Source organism: Tinamus guttatus, unplaced genomic scaffold (assembly GCF_059628265.1).
Source record: "Tinamus guttatus ecotype Peru unplaced genomic scaffold, ASM5962826v1 Tinamus_guttatus_pri_ptg000314l, whole genome shotgun sequence".
NCBI classification, from domain to species: domain Eukaryota; kingdom Metazoa; phylum Chordata; class Aves; order Tinamiformes; family Tinamidae; genus Tinamus; species Tinamus guttatus.
The window spans coordinates 12,761,392-12,788,894 of NW_028288848.1; the positions used below are offsets into that span (position 1 = coordinate 12,761,392).

The 27,503-nt window shown below is 43.4% G+C and overlaps 1 protein-coding gene across 1 annotated transcript in view; it reads right to left on the reverse strand.

Annotated features, from left to right (window-relative positions):
- The window catches only part of GBF1 (golgi brefeldin A resistant guanine nucleotide exchange factor 1), an 88,291-nt gene continuing 60,788 nt past the window's right edge, over positions 1–27,503 (reverse strand). Inside the window, exons 9-40 of the mRNA XM_088528820.1 lie at positions 25,957–26,092; positions 25,226–25,455; positions 24,120–24,288; positions 23,180–23,391; positions 22,483–22,581; positions 21,970–22,164; positions 21,434–21,617; positions 20,286–20,426; positions 19,672–19,760; positions 17,362–17,564; positions 16,785–16,908; positions 16,349–16,474; positions 15,663–15,745; positions 14,957–15,193; positions 13,883–13,976; positions 10,948–11,124; positions 10,447–10,511; positions 10,208–10,331; positions 9,829–9,900; positions 8,396–8,490; positions 7,788–7,941; positions 7,357–7,579; positions 5,619–5,782; positions 5,079–5,325; positions 4,487–4,686; positions 3,335–3,485; positions 2,831–2,961; positions 2,532–2,633; positions 1,862–1,975; positions 1,472–1,649; positions 1,127–1,264; positions 1–789 (exon numbers count right to left, since the gene is read on the reverse strand). Coding sequence (XP_088384946.1) covers positions 503–789; positions 1,127–1,264; positions 1,472–1,649; positions 1,862–1,975; positions 2,532–2,633; positions 2,831–2,961; positions 3,335–3,485; positions 4,487–4,686; positions 5,079–5,325; positions 5,619–5,782; positions 7,357–7,579; positions 7,788–7,941; positions 8,396–8,490; positions 9,829–9,900; positions 10,208–10,331; positions 10,447–10,511; positions 10,948–11,124; positions 13,883–13,976; positions 14,957–15,193; positions 15,663–15,745; positions 16,349–16,474; positions 16,785–16,908; positions 17,362–17,564; positions 19,672–19,760; positions 20,286–20,426; positions 21,434–21,617; positions 21,970–22,164; positions 22,483–22,581; positions 23,180–23,391; positions 24,120–24,288; positions 25,226–25,455; positions 25,957–26,092 — 4,944 coding nt within the window. The 3' untranslated portion in view covers positions 1–502. The remainder of the gene's footprint in view (positions 790–1,126; positions 1,265–1,471; positions 1,650–1,861; positions 1,976–2,531; positions 2,634–2,830; positions 2,962–3,334; positions 3,486–4,486; positions 4,687–5,078; positions 5,326–5,618; positions 5,783–7,356; positions 7,580–7,787; positions 7,942–8,395; positions 8,491–9,828; positions 9,901–10,207; positions 10,332–10,446; positions 10,512–10,947; positions 11,125–13,882; positions 13,977–14,956; positions 15,194–15,662; positions 15,746–16,348; positions 16,475–16,784; positions 16,909–17,361; positions 17,565–19,671; positions 19,761–20,285; positions 20,427–21,433; positions 21,618–21,969; positions 22,165–22,482; positions 22,582–23,179; positions 23,392–24,119; positions 24,289–25,225; positions 25,456–25,956; positions 26,093–27,503) is intronic.

Below are 27,503 nucleotides of genomic sequence, written 5' to 3' on the forward strand. Positions count from 1 at the left end.
TAACTGATCCACATTTCTAAGCAGAATTGTCACCCTGCTGAGCCCAGGCATGCCCAGAGCTCAAAGCTGTGCAATCAGAAGCATGGGCAGAAAAGCTTGGGAATTGTTCAGGAACTGGACTGAATAATCGAAGACGCGGACTATACTCTAGCCCATCTCTGCTGTTACACTGAAGTTTTTCCTCTCTTTACCAGATGAAGTGATGGTGGCTTGGTCCCAGGCTGCTGAGTGTGGCTACTGCCTGGCCCCTGAGATTGTGAAGGCAATGAAACTAGTAAGTGGAAGTGGGCAACCCTCAGAGAAGGCAGCAGCCAGGGATTTCTGGGCAATTGCCACAAGAAGGGAGCAGAATCTGATAAGCTCCAAGTGGATTGCAGCAACTGCCTTTCGGCTAAGGTTTCCATCATCTTCTAAAGCAAACATGCCCACTCCTAGGGAACATTTGGCCAGCATCCTCCACCCGTACAGCTTCCTTAACAGACAGTTTTCAGACACCCTCAACCTAATTGACTTCAGAGGTTGTCATGGGGTCAGTGGGCCGTGGAGTAGCTAAGAGTGGAACAGGAGAGGTGGCTTCTATTAGTGCTGGGTTGAGAATGATTGGCAGAGACATAGGCGGCACCCCAACCTGCAGGGGAGAGGCAAGAGGCTGCAGGATGAGCGGTGGCTGTGCTGTCGTAGGAGGTATGTCTGTAACGGGACTTGTCTTCGCTGGAGCTGATGCCGAGAAAGGAGGAGAGGCAGGGGTGCTGATGGTGGGTGAACTGGGTGCAGTGGCTCTCTCGGGCTCTGGAAAAATACGGAGATAAAACAGATCCTTACATAGGCCCTGACAAAGTCACCTTTCAGATCTAAGCTAAGTGGACTCTCGCTCAGGGTCCTTACTCCATTTCTCCACATACCTTCATATGAGGCCTCAAGAAGCAGGTGCCAACCTGGCATTCTGCTCCAGCCTCTGCCCACCCAAATAGCTTCACTGAGAAAGCCAGAATTTGTTCATTTGCAAGCAGAACAGTTCCACAACACAACAGACCTGCTCATTGTAGATCATCCTAAACTAAGGGAAAGCAGATCCCCACCATCATGCCAGGGATCATGCTTCCGGAAAGAAGAAAATGGGGCTCACCACTGACACCCGGTTCACACAGCTTCTCCGGAGGTGCCGTATGAGTGGTTGGTCTCACATCCCCTGCAGGAGAGGGGGGTAAGGCAGACACTATTGATTTCTGAGGGTGCTGCTCCACTGGTAAGCTGGAGACAGTATCTAGACAAAAGAAACAAGGAATTAGCCCAAGCAGCAGTTCAGTCACCCCTTTTCCCCACCATCAGTTTGCCCTTTTCACACCAAGCTCTCAGGGCCTCCTGCACCTATTATCTCACCAACATTCAGGCACTACTGAAACTGGGTGGCGGAAGAAGTACAAGCACTGGAACCAAAACCTGATTCTTGGCGTTTCTCACTCCTCCATACCCTGGATAACTGTCTGTTTGAAGAGTTCATCCCGCAGCCTAGGTAAGAAGCAGTCGATCCGCTCCCAGGTTATTTCCCAAAGATCTGAGTATCCTGTCCGCGAGTCAGCACTGTGGAATATTCCAGCTGTATCCATTACAAGCAGCATATTCTTCAGAGACTCTGGGATGGCCTCCAGCTGTAATCAGAGACACTCCTCAGAACACAGAGAGGGGACACAGCAATGAATAAATGCTCAAAACAGCTAAGTGACACCAAAATGATAAACCATGGAATGAGGGTGTTTGGAAAGGAAGGGGTAAAACACAATAACTACCACAACCGCACAAGACAAAAACACACCTTGTAATGGTTGTTAAAAGCACTGCAGCATCACTTTTGGCACCTTACCAGTAAGTCACTGGAGCCAGCATGCATGTATTTGTCCATGAAGTCCAGGATTGTCAGCCACAGGGCAGCAAAGGTGGTCAGTGAGAGAAGTGGGGAGAGATGCTGCAAGAATACCTAGAAAAGAGCACAACTATGGTCAATGGGTAGCATCACGGCTGCTGCTCACAGCTCTACAGCCAATCTTGCATATCTAGAATTCACCTTCCTTGTGGCAAGCCAGAGGAATGCACAGGCCCAGCTGAAATAGTAGATACTGCCACTCCTCTAAGCTACACATGCAGGAGTGGAGCTTGTCTCCTTTGCATGAGACCACTTCTTCCAAGCCTTTAAGACTCATTAGCTTAAGGCTATGCAATGGGCTTCTGACTTGCCTCTTTTTTCCACTAAAATCAATCTTCAACTAACACTAGATGAAATAATCATCCCTATCCTTCAAAAGTCAAACTCCTGACAGCGTTTCTGAAAGTCAACATCAGGGAGACAGTTTTGGAAAAAAAAGGCCTGTCCTGGCAGCAGAAGGTGGTGAAGAAGCCCAGCATTGAAGGCAGTCAGACTATCAAACTGACACCAACACACACCAGAGCTGCCAAGAAGCTAACAGAGCAAAGAGTTTTGTCATGGTGATGCTCATGGTCTTCCCCGAGCTTTCAGGCAACAGCAGTATGTTCACCTTGGAAAGCAGCGTTGAAGCTCTCATCCTGGTCTCTTCCATCCCTCCAACATCAGCTGGGCTGATATTCTCAAGGAGCTTGGTTAGCAGCGGGAACAGCACCTGTTGGATCATTGACACTGCTATTTCATATCATATTTCATGGGAATGATATTTACATAGACGACGTTACAGGAAAGAGCAGGCTTTCTTTAGGGACTTGTTTCCAGACAGAGATGGGAGGAGCCATTCCTGTGTTCAGCATTGCTCTTCAGAACACTGTTGTCCTGCCCACATGCTCAGCCCAGCCAGGAGCTTACCTTGTTGAAGCAGGATTCCCACTCCAGGGCATCCAGTGCCTGCAGGTCATGCACCAGGAGGGCTCGCTGCAGGTAAGTGAGAGCCTGCATCCGCACTTGGCGTCGGGCGTCGCAGCACAGCCAGGCAATACCTGCAAGAGAGGGATTCAGGCAGAGCCCACGAGGAGGGAGAACATCCCCACGCACCCAGGAAAGTGGTACTTGGTATTGTAAGAATAACCACCACAACACTCAGTCTAAGGGGAAGAGGCTAATTAAGACCAAAACATTCTCTGTGGAAAACACTTATTCCAGGCCACAGATTGAGAATCTACTGTCTTGTCTAGGACCAAACTGGTAGCTAACTCATGATAAAGATACCTTTCTGTATCAGACCCAAGTCCTTTTTCAATTACACAAACCCTAAAAACAATCTCCTCTGCTTTCTGCAGCTAGTCTTTGGCTCCTCAACTGTCCTTATCTTGAAGTCTTTCTTCTTGCTCTCATCACAAGGGGTGGCTTTACCCTGTAGCAAAGGGCACCAGCAGTTGGACCACAGAGTTCGGGAATCTGCTTCGATTTTCCTGCCGGCAGGCTCTAGGTGGCGTTGCTCCTCAGCCCAGGAGCTGTAGATGGTGGCAGCTCGAGTGTGCAAGGTGTGCATGAGGTCCAGGAGCTGCAAGTCAAGCATCACATTAAGCAACAAACAGAATTCGAGCTCTTGAAGCAAACCTGATCTCTGCTCTTCCGCAAATGAAGACTAAAAGGTTCCCAGCAATTCAGCCATGCTTTCTCACATCCATGCATAACTATGGGATACTATCAAGTCTGAGTGCTCCCCAAGTGCACAAGTGCCAGCACCTTCAGTGAAACCTGTGTCAGACAGTAATTGTGTCAACCCGATCCTCACGAAGCAGCATCACAGGGCTGCCGAGTGAGAAAAAAAAAGAGCCATTCCCTGCAAAGACCATCCCAGCCTGAGGGAAAAAGCAGTGATGCAGCTGGGCTACACAGGAACAACCTCTCTGCCTTCCCTCCAGCTTAAAAAAAAAAAAAAAAAAAAAAAAAAGACAAAGTTCTCCCAGCTCTGTTCTCCACAGATGAAAAGTGGCATTCTAGCAAGTTTGACAGCAGCATTCTAGTAAATTTACTACTGAGCTGGGCCCCAACAGCCTGACGCTCAGTAAGCCTGTGTCCACAAACATCAAGAGACCCAACTAGAGAAACATAACACCAACATCCCAGTTCACTGCACTTGAAAACTGTCCCAGTCCATGGGACTTGCCTTCTATCTTGGGGACACTCACCTCTCCACACACTCATATGCCCCGTAAGACTTCCCTTCTAATCCCACAGAAACCTCATGCCTCCAATAGCTCTTGTCCTGTATCTGTCCTATATCTGCCTTCTGCAACGATTTTCAGTTCCAGAGACCCATCCTCCTGGTTTGATCAGAGGACTCTCCCCAACACTCTTCTTCCTCCTGTCCAAGTCATACTCTTCCTCTCTTGCTCCCAGAAGAGCCAGACCAACCCTTTGCCATCAGACCCACCCTTTGCTACCCAGCAGCTACTAACCCTAGATGCAGTCTCCCTTCCCACCATGCAGAATCCCAATGACTTCCTAGCCAGGCCCCGAATATGGGAAAGGAGAGGAGGAAATCCTTGCTATACTTACGTCCTGACTAACCTGTAAAGACACAGTGTGGTAGCTGGCAGGGATGCTCTCATCCTCATCCTCATCACTGTGTGCATGGCCCTGGTGCTGACTCGAGGCCCGTGATCGCCGCGTGGAGCTCTCCTTTGGCTTTTTTTTTAACCGGTTGGATTTGCTGTCATACCTGTGACTCTTTCCCCTCTTCTCCTGGGACTTGTAGCCTAAGAAAGGGAAAGACAGTAGAATATCACCCTTATGCCCCACAACAAAATGTTCTGCCTTTCAGTCCACACAACAATCACCTTCTAATACCCCCAATGGAGGGCCCTGTCCAGTAAAGTGACTGCTATCCACCTGAAGATGTGCCCAGAACCCCTCAGGAAACCATGATCCCTACTGATACTGCTAATTCCTTGTCAACTGCAGGCCTCCCTCCAACCCCAAATACAGCAGTAAGGTCCCTCTTGCTAGCACAAGCCAGAAGATTAGTCTCATGGGAGACTGTTTTCTGGAGATGGAGGACTCCTTCCCCGGCAGTGTGCTTCATGCATTCTAGCTTGCTGCCTGGTTACTCCAAGCCTCATTTTGGTTGTGAAACCAAGAGCCATCTCACCCCCATTCAAGCTCGCCTCCACAAAGATGCGTATGGTTTTGACACAGAGTTCGAAGTTCTCAGGCGTCACATGGGCAGCATCTCGCACGATGAAGGACAGGGACTCCACACACTTCATGAGAGACTTTGTATCATGAGGGCCCAAGTCCAGCCCCACAGTCAGGCTGTACTGGTTGACGAGAGGACATGGCCCCAGCCTGTTGAGCCCAACACTGGGTCTAGAGGTGTCAATGTCATCCTTTCCCACCTGCAAGGCACAGCAAGAGTGTAACATGAAAGTGTAAAAAGCAGCACATCATGCAGATGCTGAAGGGCCTTTCTTCAGAAACCAGCAGGTGATATTACTTTAGCAGGACTCATTGCTTCTTCCATACTTGTTCCTGGCCTTCCGCTACCCATCTGCATCTCTTCCCAATCCTCCCTTTACATTGTTACATTGGTCTTTTACTGTCTTTTTCTTTCTTTCTCTACCACATCCTCTTCCCACACCCACACCAGGAGTAATCTGTTTCAGGCACCAGAGGCCCATCCATTACTCACCACCAGCCAGCCACTGTTCATCATATCCACATCTGTCACCGAGCGATGCATCTTGCCTTGCTTTCCATGGTCAGTGTAAACCTCTGAATCAGAGGTGTAGCCACGGTCCAGGCTTGTATCACTTGGGTGGTAGGAGGAAGAGACTTCACTATCTGACTGAGCACCTTCAAGACAAAAGGCAAGGGTTTCAGACCAAAGCCAAAACAAGAACTCCAGTGAGGAGCTGTGGGATTAGTGGAGAAGCAATTCAGGTTAGTCAGATCAGTCAGCTGAGAACTGCCAGTGGATATTGGAAGAAACTGGGCCAGACCTCTCCTACTGCCAGAGGAAGAATAACTATCACAGCAGCATGCATAAAAAATGGCAAGAAACGGACCTTTGGCTCTGTTTCTCCCCACTAGGTATGTTTCCATTTAGGGGAAAGGAGTGTATTGCTCTCTGTCACTTCACTTGCCCCTGTCTATAGCTTTTAAGTAGCAGGAAGTCCAAAGTTTTGATGCTGCTAGAAGAATCAGACATACCACACACTTTAGGAACTACTGGAGGTCCTAAGTTGAACCAGGGCAACTCCAAAAATGCAACACAAAAAGACATGATCTAGATGGGGCCTCTGAGATCACTCAAGAAACTCCAAACAAATACTGATAAAAGTCCTCCTTATGGACAGCAATCAGCATCAGCATGTTCCACATCTGTTAAATCTCCCTTCCCTGAACTTTAGGGTAATCCATATCCCAAGCAGAGAAAGGCCTAATTTAGGCCACTGATATAATTTGATGTAGAAGCAAAAACCTTGTTCCCTTCATGATTCAACAATATCTAGCAACTCATGAGAAGAAAGACTTGCTGTGAGCACAGCACATTAAACATTTTCTGCAAGAAGTAATGAGAAATGATCTTCTGATTCTTTAAGGTGCCACAGTCAAGTAGATTGCTCAAGCAAAAGTAGTGAAAAAGACCTGAGTAAACAGCCCAGCATTATTTCCAGAAGGCAAAGACCATACAGGCTTGATCCTTCCCCAAGCTAGCTAGCAAAAAGCACCAGGACCTAGGTCTAGAAAAATAGAGAGAAAACTGAAATCCTCTAGAAAAGCTTTTGGTGTTTTCTTTAGAGGTCTGAAGCTGTCAACCTCAAATACACTGCCAGTCAGCTGAAGGGGAACATGAACAGACTTCTTTAACACCATCAAGAGAAGTGGGAAATAGTGTGTTGGTCTTGGCAGAATGGCTCAGGCACTCCCAACACAAATGGATTTAAAAAGAAAAGTTTAAAAATCAACTCCCTTTGCAAGATTCTTAAAAAAGGGATAGAAAGGAACAGTCTCACAAGAGAAACAAGCACCACAGAAACAACAGCTGGGTTTACATTACACACCCAGATGAGAGATTAAGGCTATATTACCCCAAGCACCAGACCACAACCACCAGAAAATACTCTTTGGGCAGAGCAAAGACCTTCTACAGCTGCTACAACTGATATCAGTTTTCCTCCCACTGTTTCCCCAGGGACTAGCACCTGGACTGCTGCTCAGGGAGTAGGAAGAGATGGCAGAGTAGAGACAGGGACAGACTATGGTGTACGAGTGAACAGCAGGTGCTGGTCTTTAATCCTGCTAATGTAGTTTAATATCAGCTTTGTTTTCTTCAGTGCCCTTTGCTAATTGAAAAGCTTGAGGAAGCAGCTGCTTATCTGGCAGGCAGGGCATCAGATTTCCTAGCAAAAGCTGGCCTGTCTTACCTGTGTCATTATCTGCCCTTGCTGTAACCTGCAGGGCTGCAGGCGGCTTCACTCCAGACCCAATACACTCCAGGAGGGTGAAGAGCGTGTACCAGTCATCCCCAGCATGAATGTTGGCAGCATTTGTCTTCAAGAGTTCATGAAGGCCATAAGCAACCTCATGGCTAACTCTGGAAAGCACATTTGGCTTCATCATGAGCAGGATACGTAGAGAGAGGAGAACCTGACCAAGAAGGGAAATGGCAAGAATAACAAACTATTATTTACACTGCATTCAAAGTCTTCCTCATTTGTTTAATGCTACTTACAACAGCAGTTCTGTTGTCACCTGCAGTGGAGAGGTTAAATGTGAGTCTGTATAACAGCAGTTGGTTTCCTGAGTTGCCAAATGTAGCCACAAACTCAGAGACTGTCCTTCATAAATCCCTTACCTGTGCACTGATTTCTTCCCGACGAAGAAGCCGAATTGCCAGTCTCAACAGCCCCACCACTGCCCTCTCCACCAGGAAGCAGAACTCCACAGCATGAACACAGAGATGATAGAGGTGGTCTCGGACAGTTTGCCATACACAGGTCACACGGTCCCTAGCCACAACAAGGAGGAGAGAAAGGGCAGAATGAAAGAAGATGAGACAAGAAGGATCCAGCTACCTCTCCAAGAGCTACAGACAACTTAATACTTCATTACTTCAGTGAAAAGCTCAAGCAGGGACACACTAGCAGACACAGAAATAACGAGGCCCACAAGCTTCTTTTTATTTACTTCATTATTCATGAAGCAACCAGGTGGGAAAACTCATTCTCTCTCTAGAATTTAGTTTGCCTTCTCCAAATCTCAGGATGTCAAGCAATAATTCATGGGTGAACAGTCTCTCTGTTTACACATGCTGGATTGGAATTGCTAAAGCCTGAAATTACAACCACATGCTGCGTAAGCTGGCAAAGCCAGCACATAAAGAACTTATTCCCTGAGCCTAGACAACAGCTGCAGTAGAGCAGGGACATTTACAACGAATCTGCACATATTTCAAGGTCCTACCTGTTCTCCAGCACAATCCTCAGAAGCATCTCCAAACAGAAAGCAGCATCCTCTTCATCATATGTCTCCTCATCAGGAGTCACAGAGATGAGAGCCTAGAAAAGCCAGGAATGAATCATTTGTTACCGACAACCCCACCAAAGTGCCAGGGAAGTCCAACAGCATGCTGCAACTCTAAAACTGCACTCCAACACCTGAGGAGGTTGTGCATAGTCTATAAAAATACATTGGAGCCTGGGTACTAAGCTAAACATATGGAAAATTATACCTTTTATTATGCAAACTGCATTATGAACTTAAGATGTTAAAACTATAATGGAATTTCCCTTATGGGGAGGGATAACGAAAGCCTAGCAGCATCTTACTAACAAAATATGAAGTAAAAGCAGACATACTGCAGAAAAACTACAAATATTGGAAGTGTCTTTCTCCAGCCACTAGCTCACAGATGAAGGGAGGCATAAAAGGAGTTACAGAAAAATGTTCATCCAAAATTGAAGTGGCAAGGATGGCATATGCAAACTGAGTCAACACTCCTCCAGGTGGTCCAGCAATGTAAGGTCTTTGTGTGAGCTAAGTATTAAGTTTTGGCTTAATTTTTTAGACTACTGTTCATTGGTGTTTCCTCACTTATAATCTACATCTGGAAACTCATTACTTGCTTTTTCAATCCTCTGCACAAAGCCTTAATAAACAAACCTTTCCTTTGTTTTAGCAAACATCTCAATAATGTCATGAGTCCAGATGAACTATGATAAGGCAGGAACTTGAAACTACAAGAGTCTGGAGAGAAAGGTCTTTGGGGTTTGAAGTGCTAACCCCCCGAGTATCACTGCTGAGCTGCACTGCACTACTGACTTTTCAAAGTGGTTTCCCTGCTGCACACCAACCAGTTTCCAGGCAGCTGCTGTGCAGGATTCATACTACAGCCTGGAGAGTCTCAAACTCCACACCAGCTTGAGGAGCTACCACTAGGCACCAGGTAGATGAGTCTCTATAGCCAAGGACTACTGAGTCCAGCTCTATTATACAGCAGACCAGTACTGCAGTATTTAGAAGAACAGAGTCAAATAATTCTGCAAAACTCCTGCATCTAAACTGGCCTCTAATGCCTCATCAGACATATGGCACACCAGAAAAGGTGAAAAGCACAACTTAAGCTCCTAAACAGAGCTACAAACATTTTTAGGCCCTTAACCTGACCCCCACTATGTTAGGATGCATTCCACAAATTAGTGCTTTCCTCTGCTACTAAGGCAATTGTGGCTTCCTGCACAGATGTCATACGTAACAGCTGAACTAATGACTGGCTTCAAATATGGAGCAAATCCAAGACCTCCTATGAGGAGCTAAGTGAATACATCACACATATCCGTGATCACGCACAGTATACCTTTCCCATCATCGGTTCTATCTCAGCCAGTATCTCTCACCTTCATGAGCTCCTGGAGTGACTCAAGTTGAAGGAACTTGCTTTCTGTAATCAACTTCTCAGGACCACATTGCTGCAAAAGACATGAAAGAGTAGAGTGTTTGGGCAGGGAAAGGCATATGAACCTTCAAAATCACAGCTCATTTCCAGAGAGACACAGTGTGTGGCTTCAGCACTCTAACCTGGCAGAAAACTCCTGCCAGCTGCTTTACCCAGTGAGAACCAATTACCCCCAACAGACTTGATCAGTGCTAGACAGATTTTAAAAAATAGCTCCCTGCACCTTAGAAAGGATCCACATGACCATAGACTAGAGCATATTATCCACCCAGCACTGTTACCATGTACCAGGGCATATTCTTCTATGGCCTTTGCACTACCTTTATGCACTCCAGAGCTGTTCGCTTTGCCTCCTGTGTCTCTGTAGATGGCCCTCTCATACCAGACTGTTCTGTGCCACTGAGGGTGAGCCAACTAACAAAACTCAGCACCGTAGATTCACCACTGCAATTAGAAGACACAAGTATCAGCAAGACAAGTCATATATTTTAATCTCCAACATTGGTATTAAAAATAAAGACACATGCAAGCATTTGCCTGGGCCATCTGCACCACTCACCGGTTAGACGGTGTCTCCTCACGCTGCAGAGAGATTTTGCCATTGGGATCCACAAAGTCTTCCACCTTGAAGATAGACAAGAACATGTATATGTTCAACATTGAAATGCTATACCCTCCTTGCCACGTATTGCCAACTCACTCTCTCACACACACACCTCCTTTAATCAAGTGTGCCTTCCATTCGGCAATGTCACAGCTGTCCTCTAACACTTCACCTCTCTGTTACATGCCTTTGTGCACAATATTCAAAATCTGCTAAAATCAAATGAATGCTGGAATTTGTCAAATCTAATAAAAACAATAAAAAGTGAACTGTATGAAGGAGGCTGGAGCCTGCAGGTAACTTGAGCACTGAGTCCTTTGCAGGCTCTCTTTCTCTGTACACGCTCTACCAAAGCCAGGCCTTTGCATGAGAACACTCACACCCTTTGGACTGTCTCTCTGCAAGGCCAGCTTCCCACTCCCCACCTTCAGTTAGCCCTGAGCTGGCAGCTGTTACCTCCACCATGCCCTTGGGCAGCAGCTCTGCTCGGAAAAGCTGCAGCATGGCCTCCATGATGTTTTTCCAGCCCTCCCGCAGAATGTCGCCATGGCGATGGGCCAACTGAAACACAGTCTTCGCTGCAATATGGGCCTTGGGATTACTTCCAAAAACAGTGGGCAGGTTCTCAATAGACTGCAGGAAAGAAAAAAGGGTGGCAGTTAGTCAGCAAGAGATGTTTCTTTTTCAACACAAATTAGGGCAGACTGTTCAGAATTGGTTTGGGAAGTAAAAGTCTGTGTACAACGCTGCGGATAACTCTTTAGTTCATACCTTCCAGAAAAAGTGGAGACATGGTGGGTTATGTGATACAAGCTGAATCACTGAGATCTAGATAGAGCTCACCAAGAATGACAGTGATACAGAGCACTCTGGAAGTGCTTGCTGAAAATTCACTAAGACTTTTTTTTGTACTATGAGAACTCATTTCAGGATCAAAGCCTCCGACAGTAGACTTTATTCAGTATCAGAGCTCCTCTGGGAGACAGCAATTATTTTGCACTATCATTTGAGAAAAAAAAAAAAAACATAGCAAAAATATTAGTGACTTACAAAGCTATTCTCACCACTAGTTAACAGTCAGGCTCAAAACAGAAGTGATGATTCCTGACATACAGTTTCTGGAAACAATTGCTGGGCCACAACTCCTCCATAACGTGCTCAATATATCCACTGCTATTCAAAATACAAACAAAATGCTAAAAACATTTACACCAACCAAATGCTTGATGCCAAGAAAGCTACCCAAAACCAAAAAAAAATCCCAGCAGCCATGTGAACTTGTATCAGACATAATAATAAGCTCGTATTTCTACAGAGTTGCTTAAGTTCACTGCAATATTACTTTTGATAAGAGATGGACTTTGCCATCCTCTTGCTTATGCGGACAAAAAACATACCTAATTCCTCCGTTAAGAAAAGGAGAGAGATGATAAAAGATAGGAAGGATTGGAAACTTGTCTCTTCAAATATCAGATTTGAAGGCCAGAAAATAGATGTGTCCCCATCCTGTAATTCTTAAATTCAACAGCTGTCTTGTAAACTACTTCTTGTAAACTCTTCAGCCAAGAGCTAGAAGCAAAGGGTCTTTGATCTAGAGGTGAAATGCATTAGAAGTGCTAGGCAAGACGCCTGCAGAAGTGACAGCCAATTTATTTTTTCTCCCACTGTTGCTTTGGTGAAATCTTTCCTTACTTTCTGGCGGTTACTCGGTTTTGTCTTCTCAGGGTCTGAGGACAACCTCTCCTTCTCCCCTTGCACCACATTGCCTCTCAAATATTTGTTCAGTTGTCATATTCTTGGAAATATTCAAAAGCTGTCTGATTAGGATCCTGTGCAACATGCTCTAGGTGACCCTACTTGAACAAGGGATGTTGAACTAAATATGCAGAGGTCCCTTCCAACCTCAACTGTTCCATGATTATGTGATCTACTGTCTCCAAGAGTTACTGGAATTTACTGCAACTTTGGTGTAGTTGGAATCCCACCAGAGATAAGAACTGTTTACATCCAAAAGTCCCTCATTCTACATCACCACCAAGAGACATTGCTTAATTCAGAGACCTAAGACTGCTTCAGATTCCAGTCTAACACAACTAGATGGGATGCAGCTGGCAATAGCTAGTGCCTCTGCAGTCTTAGTAGAGTAGTTTGACAGATATTTATACAGAAGCACCATTTGTTTCATGGCAGACATTCCTCTGCTTTATCATCTTTGGTCTCAAGGTCTGGCAAGCCTGGAGAGGATCAAGTATTTTATCTTTACTGTTGTAAGTTGCAGAAGGAGAGGGAATATAAAGTAACCCCATTATTTGGGATTTGTCTTTTAATAGCCAGAGAGGTACTCTCTCACTGCTACCTTGCCAGGATGCAAGTGACATAAAACATCCAGTCCACACAGTTCAATTTCCCCACAGAATAAACTTATGGTTTCAGAATAGCCTAATTCTGTTAACTGGATTAATTCACAGGATTATTTATTGCCTTTAAAGAGATTTCTTTCCTTTTAAAGGATTTCAGAAATCACTTGGCTTGATCTCTTTGCTTCCATGCTTTAAGTCTTGGATGACCTTGTTTCCCTTTTTTGTATGTTTGCACATTGTTCTGCTCACTATGGGTTTCGTGTAGTTTCTCAGAGCAATGCTGTGGACTTCTTTGCAAGTCTCGACCTTTGAAACGAGTTGCTTTTTTCTTTCTAGCACACAGCATGATCTGCCACTATCTATCAAGTACTTCAGAGAAAACAGGCTGACACTGTGCCACAAACAGATTTGGGAAAGAAAGCTTTTATCAATGACCGTATGATGACTTTATTCTCACAGTACTACTGGCAGAAAAAGTTTTTGCTGCTTGGCAAAAGTTGGACCAGCTCTGCTGATCCAGACTCCGGACAACAAGTGTCAATTCAGAACATTTATTTTTTTCTAACCCCTTTTTGCTAGGTAGATGCACAGCCTCAACACTTTGGAAGACTAGGTCATAAAACATCTCCTCCTGATGTTGTACAAGCCCTATAATTAAATCTCTAGTAGCTGAAACGTACAAACTTGCTTGGAATTGTGTATGATCGCTATCTCGATCACAGTGAGATTTAAGTTTCCTGAGACTAAGTAGGTAGGATATGGACTTCTGTATCATGGCATTCTGCTCTGCACAAACTAGCATCTGTGTGATAAGCAGAAGGAAATTTGTTTGTTTAAATCTGTGTGATGGAAATCCTGCTTTAATGTGTGCTTTGTCTTTACCTCCCCCAGAAAACTCTGGGCCAGGGCGGGGAGGAATAGCTATCTACAGATGCTTTGATAACTGAATAAATGAATACCACTGCTTAACAGAGAGGAAGAGAACTCCAACACACTAGAGCCACGCTTCTTTCCCCTCCACACAATCTTACCTCACTGCTGAGGGCTGTAAACTTGCAGAGAGAAATTATGAGATTGTCAAACACATCACTCAGGCCATAATGAGCAGAAATCATTGCACATTTCCTAGGGTGAAGAAAACAAGAAACAAGGTAACAACACAGCACAGGCATTTTTCTCTACAGAACAGCAAGTCAGATAGCCCTGTCACTTAGGTTTCAGATTCTCCTCTCCACCCACTTATAACAAATGTTAATGTACAACATTCTCCCTCAGGCAATGAAAATGCCCATCATTAGATCTGAGATCCTGAGTCCTTAATATTTCTCTGGATCACTTGTGAAAGTGATTCAAGGATCACTTTCAAGAAAAAAAAAAGTCCAAACAGGCCTCATACACCTGAGTTAACGTCCCTAATTTCATGTCTTGACATGAGTTTCTAAGATTAGCAGTAGTGCTGAAGTTCTAGTTTCCAAGAGATCCTTGCCACTGTAGTATATTAACAGAGCTTTAAAACTATGCTTGAAGGCCTGTTTTGGTATGAATTCAAGCATGACCAAAGATCCTTCCAATGGAGTTTCTAACAGATAGCAAGATTTCTGAATATTGTCTCAATAAATAAACAAAAACCCCAATGCCCCCTCCAAAAAAAGCCCAAAACAACAACAAAACACAACCAAAAAACCAAAAATGTCCCATCCCATTTAACAGCAGATATGGCTCCACTTATGACAGATTTTGCTTTTTCTACCAGCAACGGGCCAACTGAGAGCGACCATCCCTGTCACTTCTAAGCAGCACAAGTGTGTCAAGCAAGTCTTTTAAATGTAACCAGGTTGGAGTTTAAAAAACAAATGAACACCCTGTGCACTTTTATTTATTACAACGTAGCAGTCAAGCCAAACAGTGAGTGCCACCAAGAGAAGCTTAGATGAAATGAATCACTAGAAATACCAGAAACAAAACAAGGGGATTGTAGGTCACAAGAAAATACCCTTCAACTGTAGGGAAAGTAATGGTTATTCACAGTGATCTCTCTAGCACTCAGACATAACACACCAGCCGGACTGAAACCTTTCTGGGCCTCATCAATGTGAGAGAGTTACCTGAAACCACAGATAGCCTTCTGGATGATTGTTTCTTCTAAGCTCTTGTCAAAAACATAGGAAAGTGCTGCAATGGTTGGTCCCCATGTCATGGTGAAGAGGTCATGGTCATAGCTTCCAGGAGGCACATGGAGAAATATTCCCTCATCAGTGGCACCACGATGGAGCAAGACATTCCAGACATAATTTTCCTTCACCAGGCCTGTCTGTTCTTCTGGCATCACTATCTCATCATTTCTAACACAGAAGAATGCAGAAAAGGTCAGATTTTTCATTCTGAGCCAAACCTAAAACTCAGCAACACCTTTGGGTTGTCTGGGACCATACTGGTTCCCATAGTTATTCTGGAGTCACTTTGCCAGCTCTTGACACATTCTATCTTCCCAGCCTCTCCTGCTCCTCTCTTATATCCTGGCTATGATTACAGTGGTTCTCAGCAATACCCAGCAGCAACTGAGTAAGACTGGGTAAGAATCCAAAAACATAAATCCAGTGTACTCGCTGGGACAGGCACACTCTATGTCACTACCTATGCGACCACCTACATACCCTATGTATGTGTCACCACATACCCTATGGTGCTGGAAGGCAGTCTGAGGCAAACTGGCATGTGACTGCCTTCTTAGTACTCTCCAAAACTCTTACATATCAAACAGCTCTAGTTTACTCTCTGCACACAAGGAAGCAATGAAAGGCTGATTCTTACTTGATGGCATGGTACATATCTTCCAATATGTCCTGTTCAAAGTCTTTGCCTCCATTCACACCCTTCAGGTTCTTCCGAAACTCCTGAAAAAAGTTATAGTTAACAGCAAGGTAACTCTCCTAATATATCCTGCTTTAAGTGCTTGGCTCCGGTCACTACTCCAATTGCTTTTCACCAGATCCAAAAGTAAATTTCTCTCTTCTCCTCAATGTACAGCCTTAGAGCCCAAGGACTGCAAATGCTGTTGTTAGTGGCACAGCAGTGTGCAGCAACCCTTTTCACTTACAGAGAAGTTAACAGAGGTAGTACTATATATGCTGAGCTAAGGGTGAGCACTAGAAGAACATATCTGTACCAACACATGAATGCAGGCCTGGCAATCAAATTGGTTCAAAGTGGTTCAACAACTCTTCTCCTATTAATCAAATCTTCTCATTCTTACTATGATTTGTGATCTAGTTTGTTCACACACACTCGAGCCCCCTTAGCTTGCATTTCTTCAGACTCTCCCTTTCCCCCATCCCTCCTCTCTAACTGCATTCAATCCAGTATTCACCAACTTACTGGATACTGGAGTGAAGAATGACAAGTTAAAACAAAAAAGAAAGCATAATCACTACAGAAAGTAGATACCACCACTATCAATATTAGAGAAAAAAAGGAAGTGCCCACGCTCTAATACTCACCTCTAGAGTCATTGGGACATTCTGCTTGCGGACATTATGGTTGTGCTGGTCAGTGTTCAGCATAATAACTGCATAAGCCAGGGCAAAGCAGGCATCACTGTTAGCAAATGGGGACCCATTTGATTTCTGAAAAGCAAATGTAGACACGATTCAGTACTACAGGAATGGGCATACCAGTGATCCAAGAGAACCATTTTCCTTCTGCACTACTGAATCACCTCCTGGACTAACTAAAAAATAAACAAAAACACCTCAAGCGTCAGCTGCAGTTTTCAAAGAGGACCCTGGAAAACCATGTGCCACCTCATACAAAACAGATGCTGCCTGCAGGACACTGCAAGCTCATACAGACTGTTTTATCTAACAAGTCCATCATGGCAACCGGATGCACATCAAAGAATACATGCTCGAGTGTGTCTTCCCACCACGTACACACCCGCCAATGCTCTGTGAAGGCTTCCAACAGCCTGTGGATTACAGGTGCCTCTCCTGGTAACCTGAAGGCCTCTAGATAAAGTCGTAAAGCTTCATCCAGCCTTAAACCTTGGAAGCTGAAAGTCCTGCAAGAAGAATAAAAAAATCAATGAGAAATAACGAGGATGGGAAAAGTAGCAGAAACTTACTGACTGCAGTCTTGTCTGGTTCACCATCAGAATGCCAGATTTCAGAGAGGGCAGACAGTAAGGATGTGAGGATGAGGATAGAAGAAATATATCATGTGCAATAGACGAAAGTAATAAAAGAAAGCCAAAAGCCATCCAGCTACGGATGTCTGTAATCATCTCTGCAGTCTTCACAGAGACTGGAAGTACAGAAAGAAGCTTGGGTACCATGATGTATCTCAGGTGTAACCATATGCAAGAGCTGCACAGTATTAAGGTGTGCTGGTATACCGAGAAACAATCAATACGGACTCCATGGCTCCTGCAGCTCAGGTTCTACTGTTTTTAATGCATCATTAAATTCTCTAACTTGTACCCCTTTCTGATTAAGGGATACAGAAAGATACTCACCCCACAAAGCTCTCCAGCAAGTCTATGTTTTTACGGTCACTCACAAATTCCCCAATCATCTTCTTGTCCAGACGAGGATTTTCCCGTAGCCACCTGGCCACCTCATTGTTATCAATAGGGGTGGCGAGAAGGTTCTTCTCCTGCAGGAACTGGATCCCTTTCTTTGGCTTTTGGTTGAACTGCTCGGTGCCAGTTATCAGGAGCTGAAGGAGACATTCTGATAATTAGAATTTTGAAAAGGGGCATTAAGATTGCTTTTGGCATTTGCACCAAAAGCACAAGAAAAAATAAACTAACTTTAGCACGATCTAACTTATTATACTGTGCAAACGAGCAAGAAGGCTAACCAAGGTCAGAAAACCTGTAGTCATCCCAAGGAATCCATATTAAATCATACAGAAGAGAGCAAGCATGAACCACTATCTTCTAAAAGTTTTGAAGTTTCACTCAGTGATTAGTTCTGCTACTCCAAATGCCCCATTCACTCTGTTATGTAAATAGAGCAGCAGAAGGTTTCTGATGAACCCCAAGTGCCAAGGACACCAGCTCAAACCTTACAACAGCAGTGCTGCTCTACACCTTCCTCAGCCCCCTCTGTTTCTCATGCTCTGCCTCACTGCTAGGAGACATACAGCAAGAATCCCCAGCATGTACCCAGAAGGTATAAGAAGTGTTCTGAAAGCTTAAACTAAGAACATTCTGCTAGCAAGGCGTGTTCCCAAGAACAGCTGTTGCTCCAGCATGACAAGGAGCAGTGTAGGAAGAACAGATGCATTTTTGATTTTGAAGAGAAGCTGGCTTCTCTGCTCTGCCTGACTCTTATTTTAAGAAAGAGGACTGTGCCACAGCCATCGTGTAAGAAAACACCTGAGAAAGGGTTAACTGGAGGTTCTGCTGGTGTTCAGAAAAACCAAAAGCACAAACAACTGTGTGAACTTTACTAAGGCACCAGAATAAATGTCAGTTCCCCGTTAGCTCCTATTACCATCAAACTGCTAGTGGTGACCTAGTGAACTAAATTCGTGACCACCATGATTACTGGTTCCCTTGGGTTCTCGCATCTCAGAAGGCACCACCCCTGCCCTCCCTGCAAGCCTGTGTGAACATCCCCAAGCTGCACTGAAATATGGGACACCACAGAAGGCAGAGAGCTGCAGCGGGTGTGAAACAAAATAAACATGTGCAGTATGACAGGACTGAGGGGACTGTGTGACACAGTGGGAGCAGTTCTGTTGAGCAATAAAGCCTGTTACAAAAGCCCTAGGGTTCTCTAGGAACATATTCTACTTCCTAAAAGCACCTGAAAGGAGACCAGAGTGCTGGCACTTTACACTGCATTACGCCAGCTCTATGGCTTCAGGGCATCTGTTCTTTGCCTTTGGAAGCAGGGAAGAAATCTTCTCCTTTGATGCATAACTTGGTTTCTGTTTATTTACCTTTTGTTTTCTACTCTCCCAGCTATGGCAGTTTTTAGTATTTGAGAGGTTTAAGGAAATAGCACACCCTGGTGCTTTGTCAGTATTGACATTTCTGAAGTTGCTGTTCTGTGTGCCTTGTTCACATGTTCAGGATGAAACCATTACTAAATTTAGGGTCAGAAAAGAAGCGCCCATGGGGACTTTACAAATCAAATTCATTCACCATCTCCTGAGGTGAGCAAACATGCCATACTTGAGGTTTGACACAAGACAGCAGATAATTTCAAACCCACCAGCAAAGAGCATCTTTGCTGACCGTAGAGCTGGACCATGGAAGAGCTGCACAAAATTTAGACTGTAGCTTGGATTAGCAAGATTGGAAGAAACCAACACCTAGACAGAGAATGGCTTTGCGATAACCAAGCCATTATTTTTCCAGTCATCTTCATGATAAAGCAAAGATGAGAACAAACAAGAGAATTAGCTAGACTGTCACTTCTACCATTGGCCCCTTGATATGCTCCCCACCAACAGGTTTGACAAGAGCAAGCAACCTGCCCCTTTTGTCAAAGGCTGCCCAATTATCACAGTGAGATGCAAATCAGATCCAGCAACTTTCCCAGACAGAAGTCAGATGGACCTAGCTTACAAATTGTGCCAAATTGTGTCCCCAACACCTATTTTAACTCTTAGCACAACTGAGTAACCATAATAGGTAATAATCACTGTTGTCTCTGCAGTGTAGAAGAATTTTTGATGAGTGACTATTTAATTCATATCAACAGACTGGAACACAAAATTTCTAAGATATGACCAGTCATGCAAAACCCACATGAGAGAGGACGTAAGGGGAACGTTCAGAGATAAATTTGTAATACACTCCCAGTCATACCTTCTTTTTGTTCTTAATCTGCATAAGCTCCTGAGGGCTTGGAAGGACACATGAAAATCGAGTAGGCTTCCTGGAGACACTCTTGTCAGCTAGGAGGACAAATGATCATTAGAGTCGGATCCATTTCCATAGAGACACTCAGCACCCTATTGCACCCCACTTTTAATTTTCAGTCAGAATCTTGCTCCAATGCACTGCCATGCAAACTGTTGTCACACTTACCCTACTATCCAACCACTATATTCCCACCATCCAAATTTTATGCTGTGTAATTGCTTAGTAGCTTCTTGGTCTGAACTATTTCGTACTTCCACAAGATGTATTTTTCTGGCTATTGTGACCTGATTACTTTAAGAACAGTAGCATAGGAATGAATTTTACACACCTCTGCCCCAAAGAGGCCCACCAAATCTAACACAGAAGAAATGTAACTATAGCAGACATGTATCATACACACAGTAAATCAGTATTTGCCACATACCTCTTTCCAATCTGATTATAAACACATCATAGCTATAGTGAGCTATGGTATACTAGAACCAGACAGCAAATACCAGGACCATTCTCAGCACATACACATTCAGTAGGAATCAGCATCCTGCAGAGACTATTACCTGCCTCGCTTCCTCCTTCCAGTGCCATGCATCTCTGCTTCATCTGGTCAGCCATAAGGCACCCACTGGTAGGAGGACATGTCCCAGCTGGCTCAGCAGCCGCACTAGAACATTTTCCCTCACTGAGCACTCTCTCAGTATCTGTAGAAATTAAAATCAAAAACACACATAGACCCATAAGCCAAGGAAAAAAGCTACTAAAAGAAAGTTAGGAGAGTGATCATTCTGATTTGAAATGTGCTTATTCAAAACATTGAGTTATTTCCCCTGTAGTAATGGTAATTCCTCAGTATTTTGTTTATCTGAACTCCATGCCATGCCATCCTTCTGTTGGGACAGCCAGTCTTGAAACTGAATTTAAATCAAGCTTCAAAGGCGGGGGCACACTTTATTATCTATAGATTTCATTTCTACCTTATTGCATACTCAAAAGAACAGGTTGGGAAAAAGTGCTGAGAAGAGGCTTAACTCAAAAACTAGATACCTCACTCTTTCTATGCAATGGCTGAAAGAAAAAGTAGTTTGATAACTATAATTATGCTGATGAATGGCAAAGCAGGAAGCATGGCTGTCATTTACCTCACTTTGCAGATAACACAAATGAAGTCAGGGCAGGAATGGCTCTGCCCACTAATACTCATACAGATACAAATAAATCTCAGTTGCAAAAGCTGCTGGCCAGGAGGAGTCTGGTCTTATCCACAAGCACATAACAAGCAAAGTAAGGCTGTGTAATTTCTTTCCCCTGGTGAGGAGAAAGAGCATGTGCTGACTTGACCAAAAGTAAGATTTAAAACAATAACCAGAGCAAGACTAAAATTACATGTTCCCTTCTATGAAGTTAATAAAAATTGATCATTTTTGCGTATAAGGTTGCTAAGAGTATTCCATCCCTAAGAAATCTCTAGATCCTCTAACAGGTAAGGTATGGAAAGGAAAAGAGGCATAATATCATTCTGGAACAGTGGACTGCATCTCTCTGATATTCACAACGCAGTCTAGGCCTCCCTGGGGCCCTGTTCTGACAGCAAGGCTATCAACAGTGCAATCACAAAACACGTGATTTATTACATGAGCTATCAAAAGGCAATCTGCAGTATTATTGCAAGACTGAGTTAATACCAAAGTATCAAAGCAAGGGGTCTTACTATTGCTTGTTTCTTTGGTGAAGTTCATGGCTTCTGTGTTAGGTTTGGCAACTTCCTTCTCTTGTTGATGGATGCTGCTCACTTTGGCCTGGCAACGTGCCTCTGTGCTATCTATCACTGTCAACAATGCTTCCAGAGACAGCAGATGGACAGTATATAGTTGTCCAGAAACAGGAAAGGCATTCTGGGAAATAAAATCAATATTAGACAACTTTCATGCTTCTCTATGATGGAGGAATGGGGTTTTCTGCTTTCTCCCACTGCTTTGGGAACCCAAGAGTACACATGAGAATCTCCAAAACTTTCCAAACAAAGCTTTTGAGCACACACTTAATGGTTCAGATCTCCTCTCTTCTGCCTCCGAATGTTAAATGCATTCTTTATCACTACAACCTACTCATCCCAAATCTTCCACCCACTCCCAAGTTCTGCTTCTGTGCCTAACCCTGTTCCGAGTTGGCAGCCTCCCTTTCTGCACCCTCCTGCCCTCGAGGCCCAGGGCCGACGAGGTAGCGCAAGCCTGGCCCAGCGGGCACCTTGGAGAGCAGCTTGGTGAGCTCCTCGAAGAGGTTGGCGCAGTAGTAGTCACAGTCGTAGTTAATGTAGAGCTCAGTAGCAAAACTGGGAATCCGCCATAGCTGAACTATGGCTTCCAAAGCCATCTCCTTCATTTCATAGGGCATCTTGGGGTTTTCCACAGTGATTATTTCCATCAACTTCTTGACGTACATCTGACAGAAACACAGGGTAGCTCAGTTTAGGGAAAAAAAAGGAAAGCAGGACAGTGAATAGCTCTGAGGGTTACAGAACTATATGCGAGCTTAATCTTCCCACATGATATAACACACTCCATATTTAATGGTAGTTCGTTCTGGAGGAGATTGTAAAATAAGTTTCAAATGGCTCTACATCATTTGAAAGAGTACACCAATTCGGAAAACTACTGAGGCATTTATGCATACGTAACCTGGTAGTTAAACCACATCTTGCTGCCTTTGCAGTATGGCATTTGCCCAAAGGCACCCATATATTGATACTCAAAAACTCACCTCCAGCTGGAATTTCAGATGCTCTCTCATGCTCTCAAAGAGAAGAAAGCATACCCTGAGGGAGGTTGCATACAGATTGAGCCGTTCAACACTCAGTAGCTGAACAAGAAACCAACACAAAAAAGCCCAAGAATTACAAAGATTAGTCATTTTGGTTATGAGTAGCAGTACTATGACACTGCAGCCCCTCAAGATCCACACATGGCTTTCCACAGCAATGGTATAACAGAAAACAATCCCTATTTAACCTTCTGGTCTTTCTGCCAATGAAGATGAATATACTTTCTTTCTGCCTACAAGAAACACGATTTCCTACTACAATTTTGTTCTTTTGGCAAGCCCACAGAACACCTTAGTGGTGAAATAACTTGGGAGAGGACCCGCATTTAAGATGGTCCTTCTACAGTAAATAATTGGTTATTACAAAGGTCCTGCCTACTACTAAGTTGGCAAGTTGCAACCATAATTACCTCAGAACTTGTAGTTATTTCAAATCTGCAACACATTATTGATCTGTATTATCAAGACTGCTGTTTCACGCATACACTTTAGAACTCTGACTGCAGTATATGAGAGCTCATCTGAGGACTGAGACCTGCCAAACCTTTCAGCATATTAAAATTCCAATAGACTGTTTAATCCAATCAATATTTAAGTCCTCAGTGTCATATCCCATGCTAGCATAAACCAGACTCACTTGAAACAGGTGCCGGCACAACTCTTCCTTCACAAGTCCCAAGAGGGACTGGCAGTTTGCAATGGGGGCCGACTCCAGAGCAACAGTGAGCAGCTGCAGCCCCATATGGATCATCACATCAGAGTTGTGGCGGTCATTAGGGTTTGTGAGCGAGATAAGAAAGCGGAACAGCTCTCTAATACATGGGAGTCCATAGGGCACCAGCGCTGCTCCTGAGGGAAAATGAGAGCACTCTAACAACTTTCTTCACACTTTTTCATGATGTCTAACTAGTGGCACAAATCATATCATTTTAGACCAGTTCAGGAACATGAGCTTAACACCCTCTCAGCAGAGGGTGGTGCAGATTAGTGGAAACACAGAATCATAGAACAGGTGAGGTTGGAAGGGACCTTAAGAGACCATCTAGTTCTTTCCCCGCCCTGTTCAAGCAGGTGGCACACAGCTCATGATACCACCGGCTTTCTTTGCCACAAGGGCACATTGCTGGCTCAGGATCAACTTGATGTCCACTAAGATTTCCATGTTCTTCTCATGAGAGCTGCTCTCCAGTAGGTCAGTCCCCAGCCTATGTGCTGTACTGGTGCCTGGGGTTATTCCTCCCTAGGTGCAGGACTCTGCACTTCCCTTTGTTGAACTCCATGAGGTTCCTCTCTGCCCATCTCTCCAGCCTGCCAAGGTCCCTCTGAAGGGCAGCACAGCTCTCTGGTGCACCAGCTGCTCCTCCCAGTTTTGTATCATCGGGGTGCACTCTACCCCTTCGTCCAGGTCATGGATGAGTAGGTTGAACAAGACTGTAGCTGGTTTTGACCCTTGGGGAACACTTATAGCTACGGGCCTCCAAATAACTTTTATGTCACTGATCACAACCCTCCAAACTTTGTCATTTAGCCAGTTCAGCAGAAAGGACTGAAGCTCTACTGCCCTGCCCACCTCTCACCTTCTTTTTGGGAAGACTGAGTAAAACGAACTCCACGAGGATTTACATAATCCATATCATGAACAGAGGCAGAGTCAGAATGTTCTGCTACAGATGTACACTCCTCTAGTACCTCAGGGATAGACTCGACAGAGGCTGACTGGATCTTCTCCTCCCTCAGACCTTCATTCTTCATTGATATGGCATTTAAGAAGGAAAAAAAAAAAAAAAAAAAAAAGAGTAAAGTGTTAACAGGCACTACCTAAGCTAGGAAAATAAAGACTTATTCGCTCCCTGTTCCTTCAGAGTTATCAAAAATGTACTTTCTCTCATGGGAGAGAAGTAGGAGAAGTTTTAAGATGACCGAACACCTCTAGTTAATCTCTGTCTTCCTCCGCCCTTTCAATTCCATCTAGTTCAATCTATTTTGCATCAGTTTTGGCTGTTAAGCCTTAAAGACTTTACTTTCAAGATGCTCCTATAACCTAACAGTTCTTACTGCCAATGGGGTTGGGATTTTGAAATGTCATATAATTTCAACACACTATTTCTACCTCTTTGCCTTTAATCAGCTCAAACAATCCTCCCTCTTTCTTAGCATTTGTACCATTCATAATATCTGCAGTTCAGAAAGATGTAGTTCTATATCCACCCCCTCAGCAATGTGTGTTGTGGGAGAACTAAAGACAACAAGTGAACAGACTTATTGACAAAGGCCTTGGTTCAGATTTTTTTTTTTCCCCACACTAACACATGTACATGCATAGGCACCAAAACCTGCAATCTCCAGAAAGTCAAAAAAAATGTTCAAAGATAGCAAGTTTTCCTACACATTTCACTCCAACTGTTTCTCCTTTAATTAAGGCTGAAAACATTGATGGAAGCACATCTCGATATGACATGCACTGCTGGGCTGCACAGTTATCTTTTCTGTGCTAATGAGGCTGGTCTTGAGAAAAAACAAATAATGAATATTTGTGAATTTTCATATCGTTTACAGTGAAGGAGCTTTTATTTTGACCTAAGCCTTGGAATAAAGAATAAACAATATGATGAGAGAGAGGAGGAGGAGAAAAAAACATGCTCAACTCACAATTAGTTAGGTTGAGAGTTGGAACTTCACATACCTGGACTTCCTGCTGATTTTGGTGTTCAGTGACTTTGGCCTCACTGACAGGCATTCCTGCATTAAGCCCCAAAGAATTCATCTGGTCCAAGTCTGTCAGATCTTCCTTGGAGGCAGTCTGAGACGACAACTCTAAGCCACTGTCTGTAACTGGGCTGACTGCAGATGAGACATTTTCTGAGCTTCCAGATGAGCTGGGAGAAGGAGCATCTGTGAAAGTAACTCCACTTGCTGATGAGAAACAGAAGCAAAGAGACTGGTATAATTTTGTCCTCAACATACTGAAGACAGCAACAAAGGATTGCTTCGATCACTATATTACACCACAAATGATCTCAAACAGTTACATATTAAATAAAAAACATGGCAAAAAAGTTCTCTTTTATTAGGCATTACATGATTCAAATAGGTAAACAGGTGAGATAGTAACAGTTTTCCAAATCAACACACACCAGTTTAGAATGTAACAGACTTGGAAAAAATATAACTCAGTTAAATAAAGGAGGCATGACATTCAGAGAGAGAAAGGGAAAAGGATAGATGAAAAGCAAGTGATTGACAAGATTCAGCAAAAACATAAGCATGTAAAAACAAAAACTAACAAGAAAATAAAGCAGAATAATAGGTTAATAGAAATAAAAACTAAAAATTTAAAGAAAAAAAACAAATCATACAAAAAAAGCCCTTCTCAAACAAATACCATCTGGTCTCTGGAAACACATTTCAACCTACCTGTTATGTTACTACCATTGGTTACTGCTTGTTCTGTCCCAGGAGAGACCTTAGTTACATGTCGAGGTGGTCTTGGCGATTTCTTCTGCCTTTTCCATTTTGATGAATCACTCATTCCTCCAGCTCTCATTTTCAACTGAAAACCATAAATCATTAAGAATATCAGTATGGCAAAACCATATGGCAACGAGATCACACAAGCCAATCAAAAAAGGCTGCCTCAAAACCATGAGTCAGGCAACAGTGATCAAACATATCATATGAATTAATCAGCACCTCAATCATGCAAACCAGCTCATGGCTTCTCACTGCCCACACATTAGCCAGCATCTCCATGCCTGCATTAAGGTACAATGTGCTGCAGCTACTCTACTTCAACACATACCTGCTGTCCAAGTAACATAACACTTCCTCTTCCCTATCTGTGCCTCCTGATTTTATATTAGGATAAAAATTCTCTTAAGACATTCATGCACATCTCAAAACTCATTTGCTTTTGCCAATTTTTCCAACACATACTGATCTCTTCAGTTTGGGATGAAGGCTTAAACACCGTGAAGAGGTACCTTGTGTGACCTAAAAACCATTAAGCTTAAATCTCAGTACCAGTTCTCATTTGGTATTTTCCTTTGTAAAATTATTTATACCAGTCAATTTACATTCTAAGCTTATTTTAATATTCTTGTCTTACTACTTCTTGCATCAGTAATATTAGATTTAAATTCTCTGGAAGACAGCTATTGTATTTAGTCTCTCGGTTTTCTTCCTTCAGCATGATTCTTTAACTTCTCCCCTATCAGCTATTACTACTCTTAAATGTGCCAGTTAACCTTACAGGTTCCACTACTGTTTTTCTATCTCTTTCCCTTTTCCATCTAGAATTCTAACACACTCTACATGGCATAATTTTTCTCATTTAAACAGAGCTTGTGAAAATGTTATGTCCCAGTGCAGTAAACCATATGTGTAACTTTTCTTTGCACCACAAATTATATTTGTTTAACTACTAATCCCTAAGATTTAGCTATGCTACTGTTTCTTTGAACTAGTTAATTAAGAACAAATTCAGAACTGCTTTGTCCCTTGCTGTTTCTTCCAAATTTTGAAGCAAGAACATCACTCTAAATGTTTTTTTTCTTCTAACAAACATTTGCATAACACGCATAGTTATAATGTACAATTTTGAAGGTTTCAAGTGTGTCAAAAACCTTACAGATTGCAATTCTTTCAATTTTGTCAGCTATCTCATCTTTCCTATTCCCCAGTTCATAGGGTTATAAAATACTTGTTATCTCTTTCTAATCCCTAACATTTCATCTCTATTAGTTTCACTTTCATTTTAAAATCTCTTGGAGACTTAAATATTATCAGTAGATTTATCCATGAAGGCTTAAGCAGCAAAATGAATCACATAATTTCTTTTACCCACTACGTGCTCTACAAATAGCTGTATTTACATTAATCTGTATTTACATTAACCTGTATTTACAAATTTACAATAAGCTGTATTTACAATTAACCATGTAAATGCCACTGCTTTGTTATCG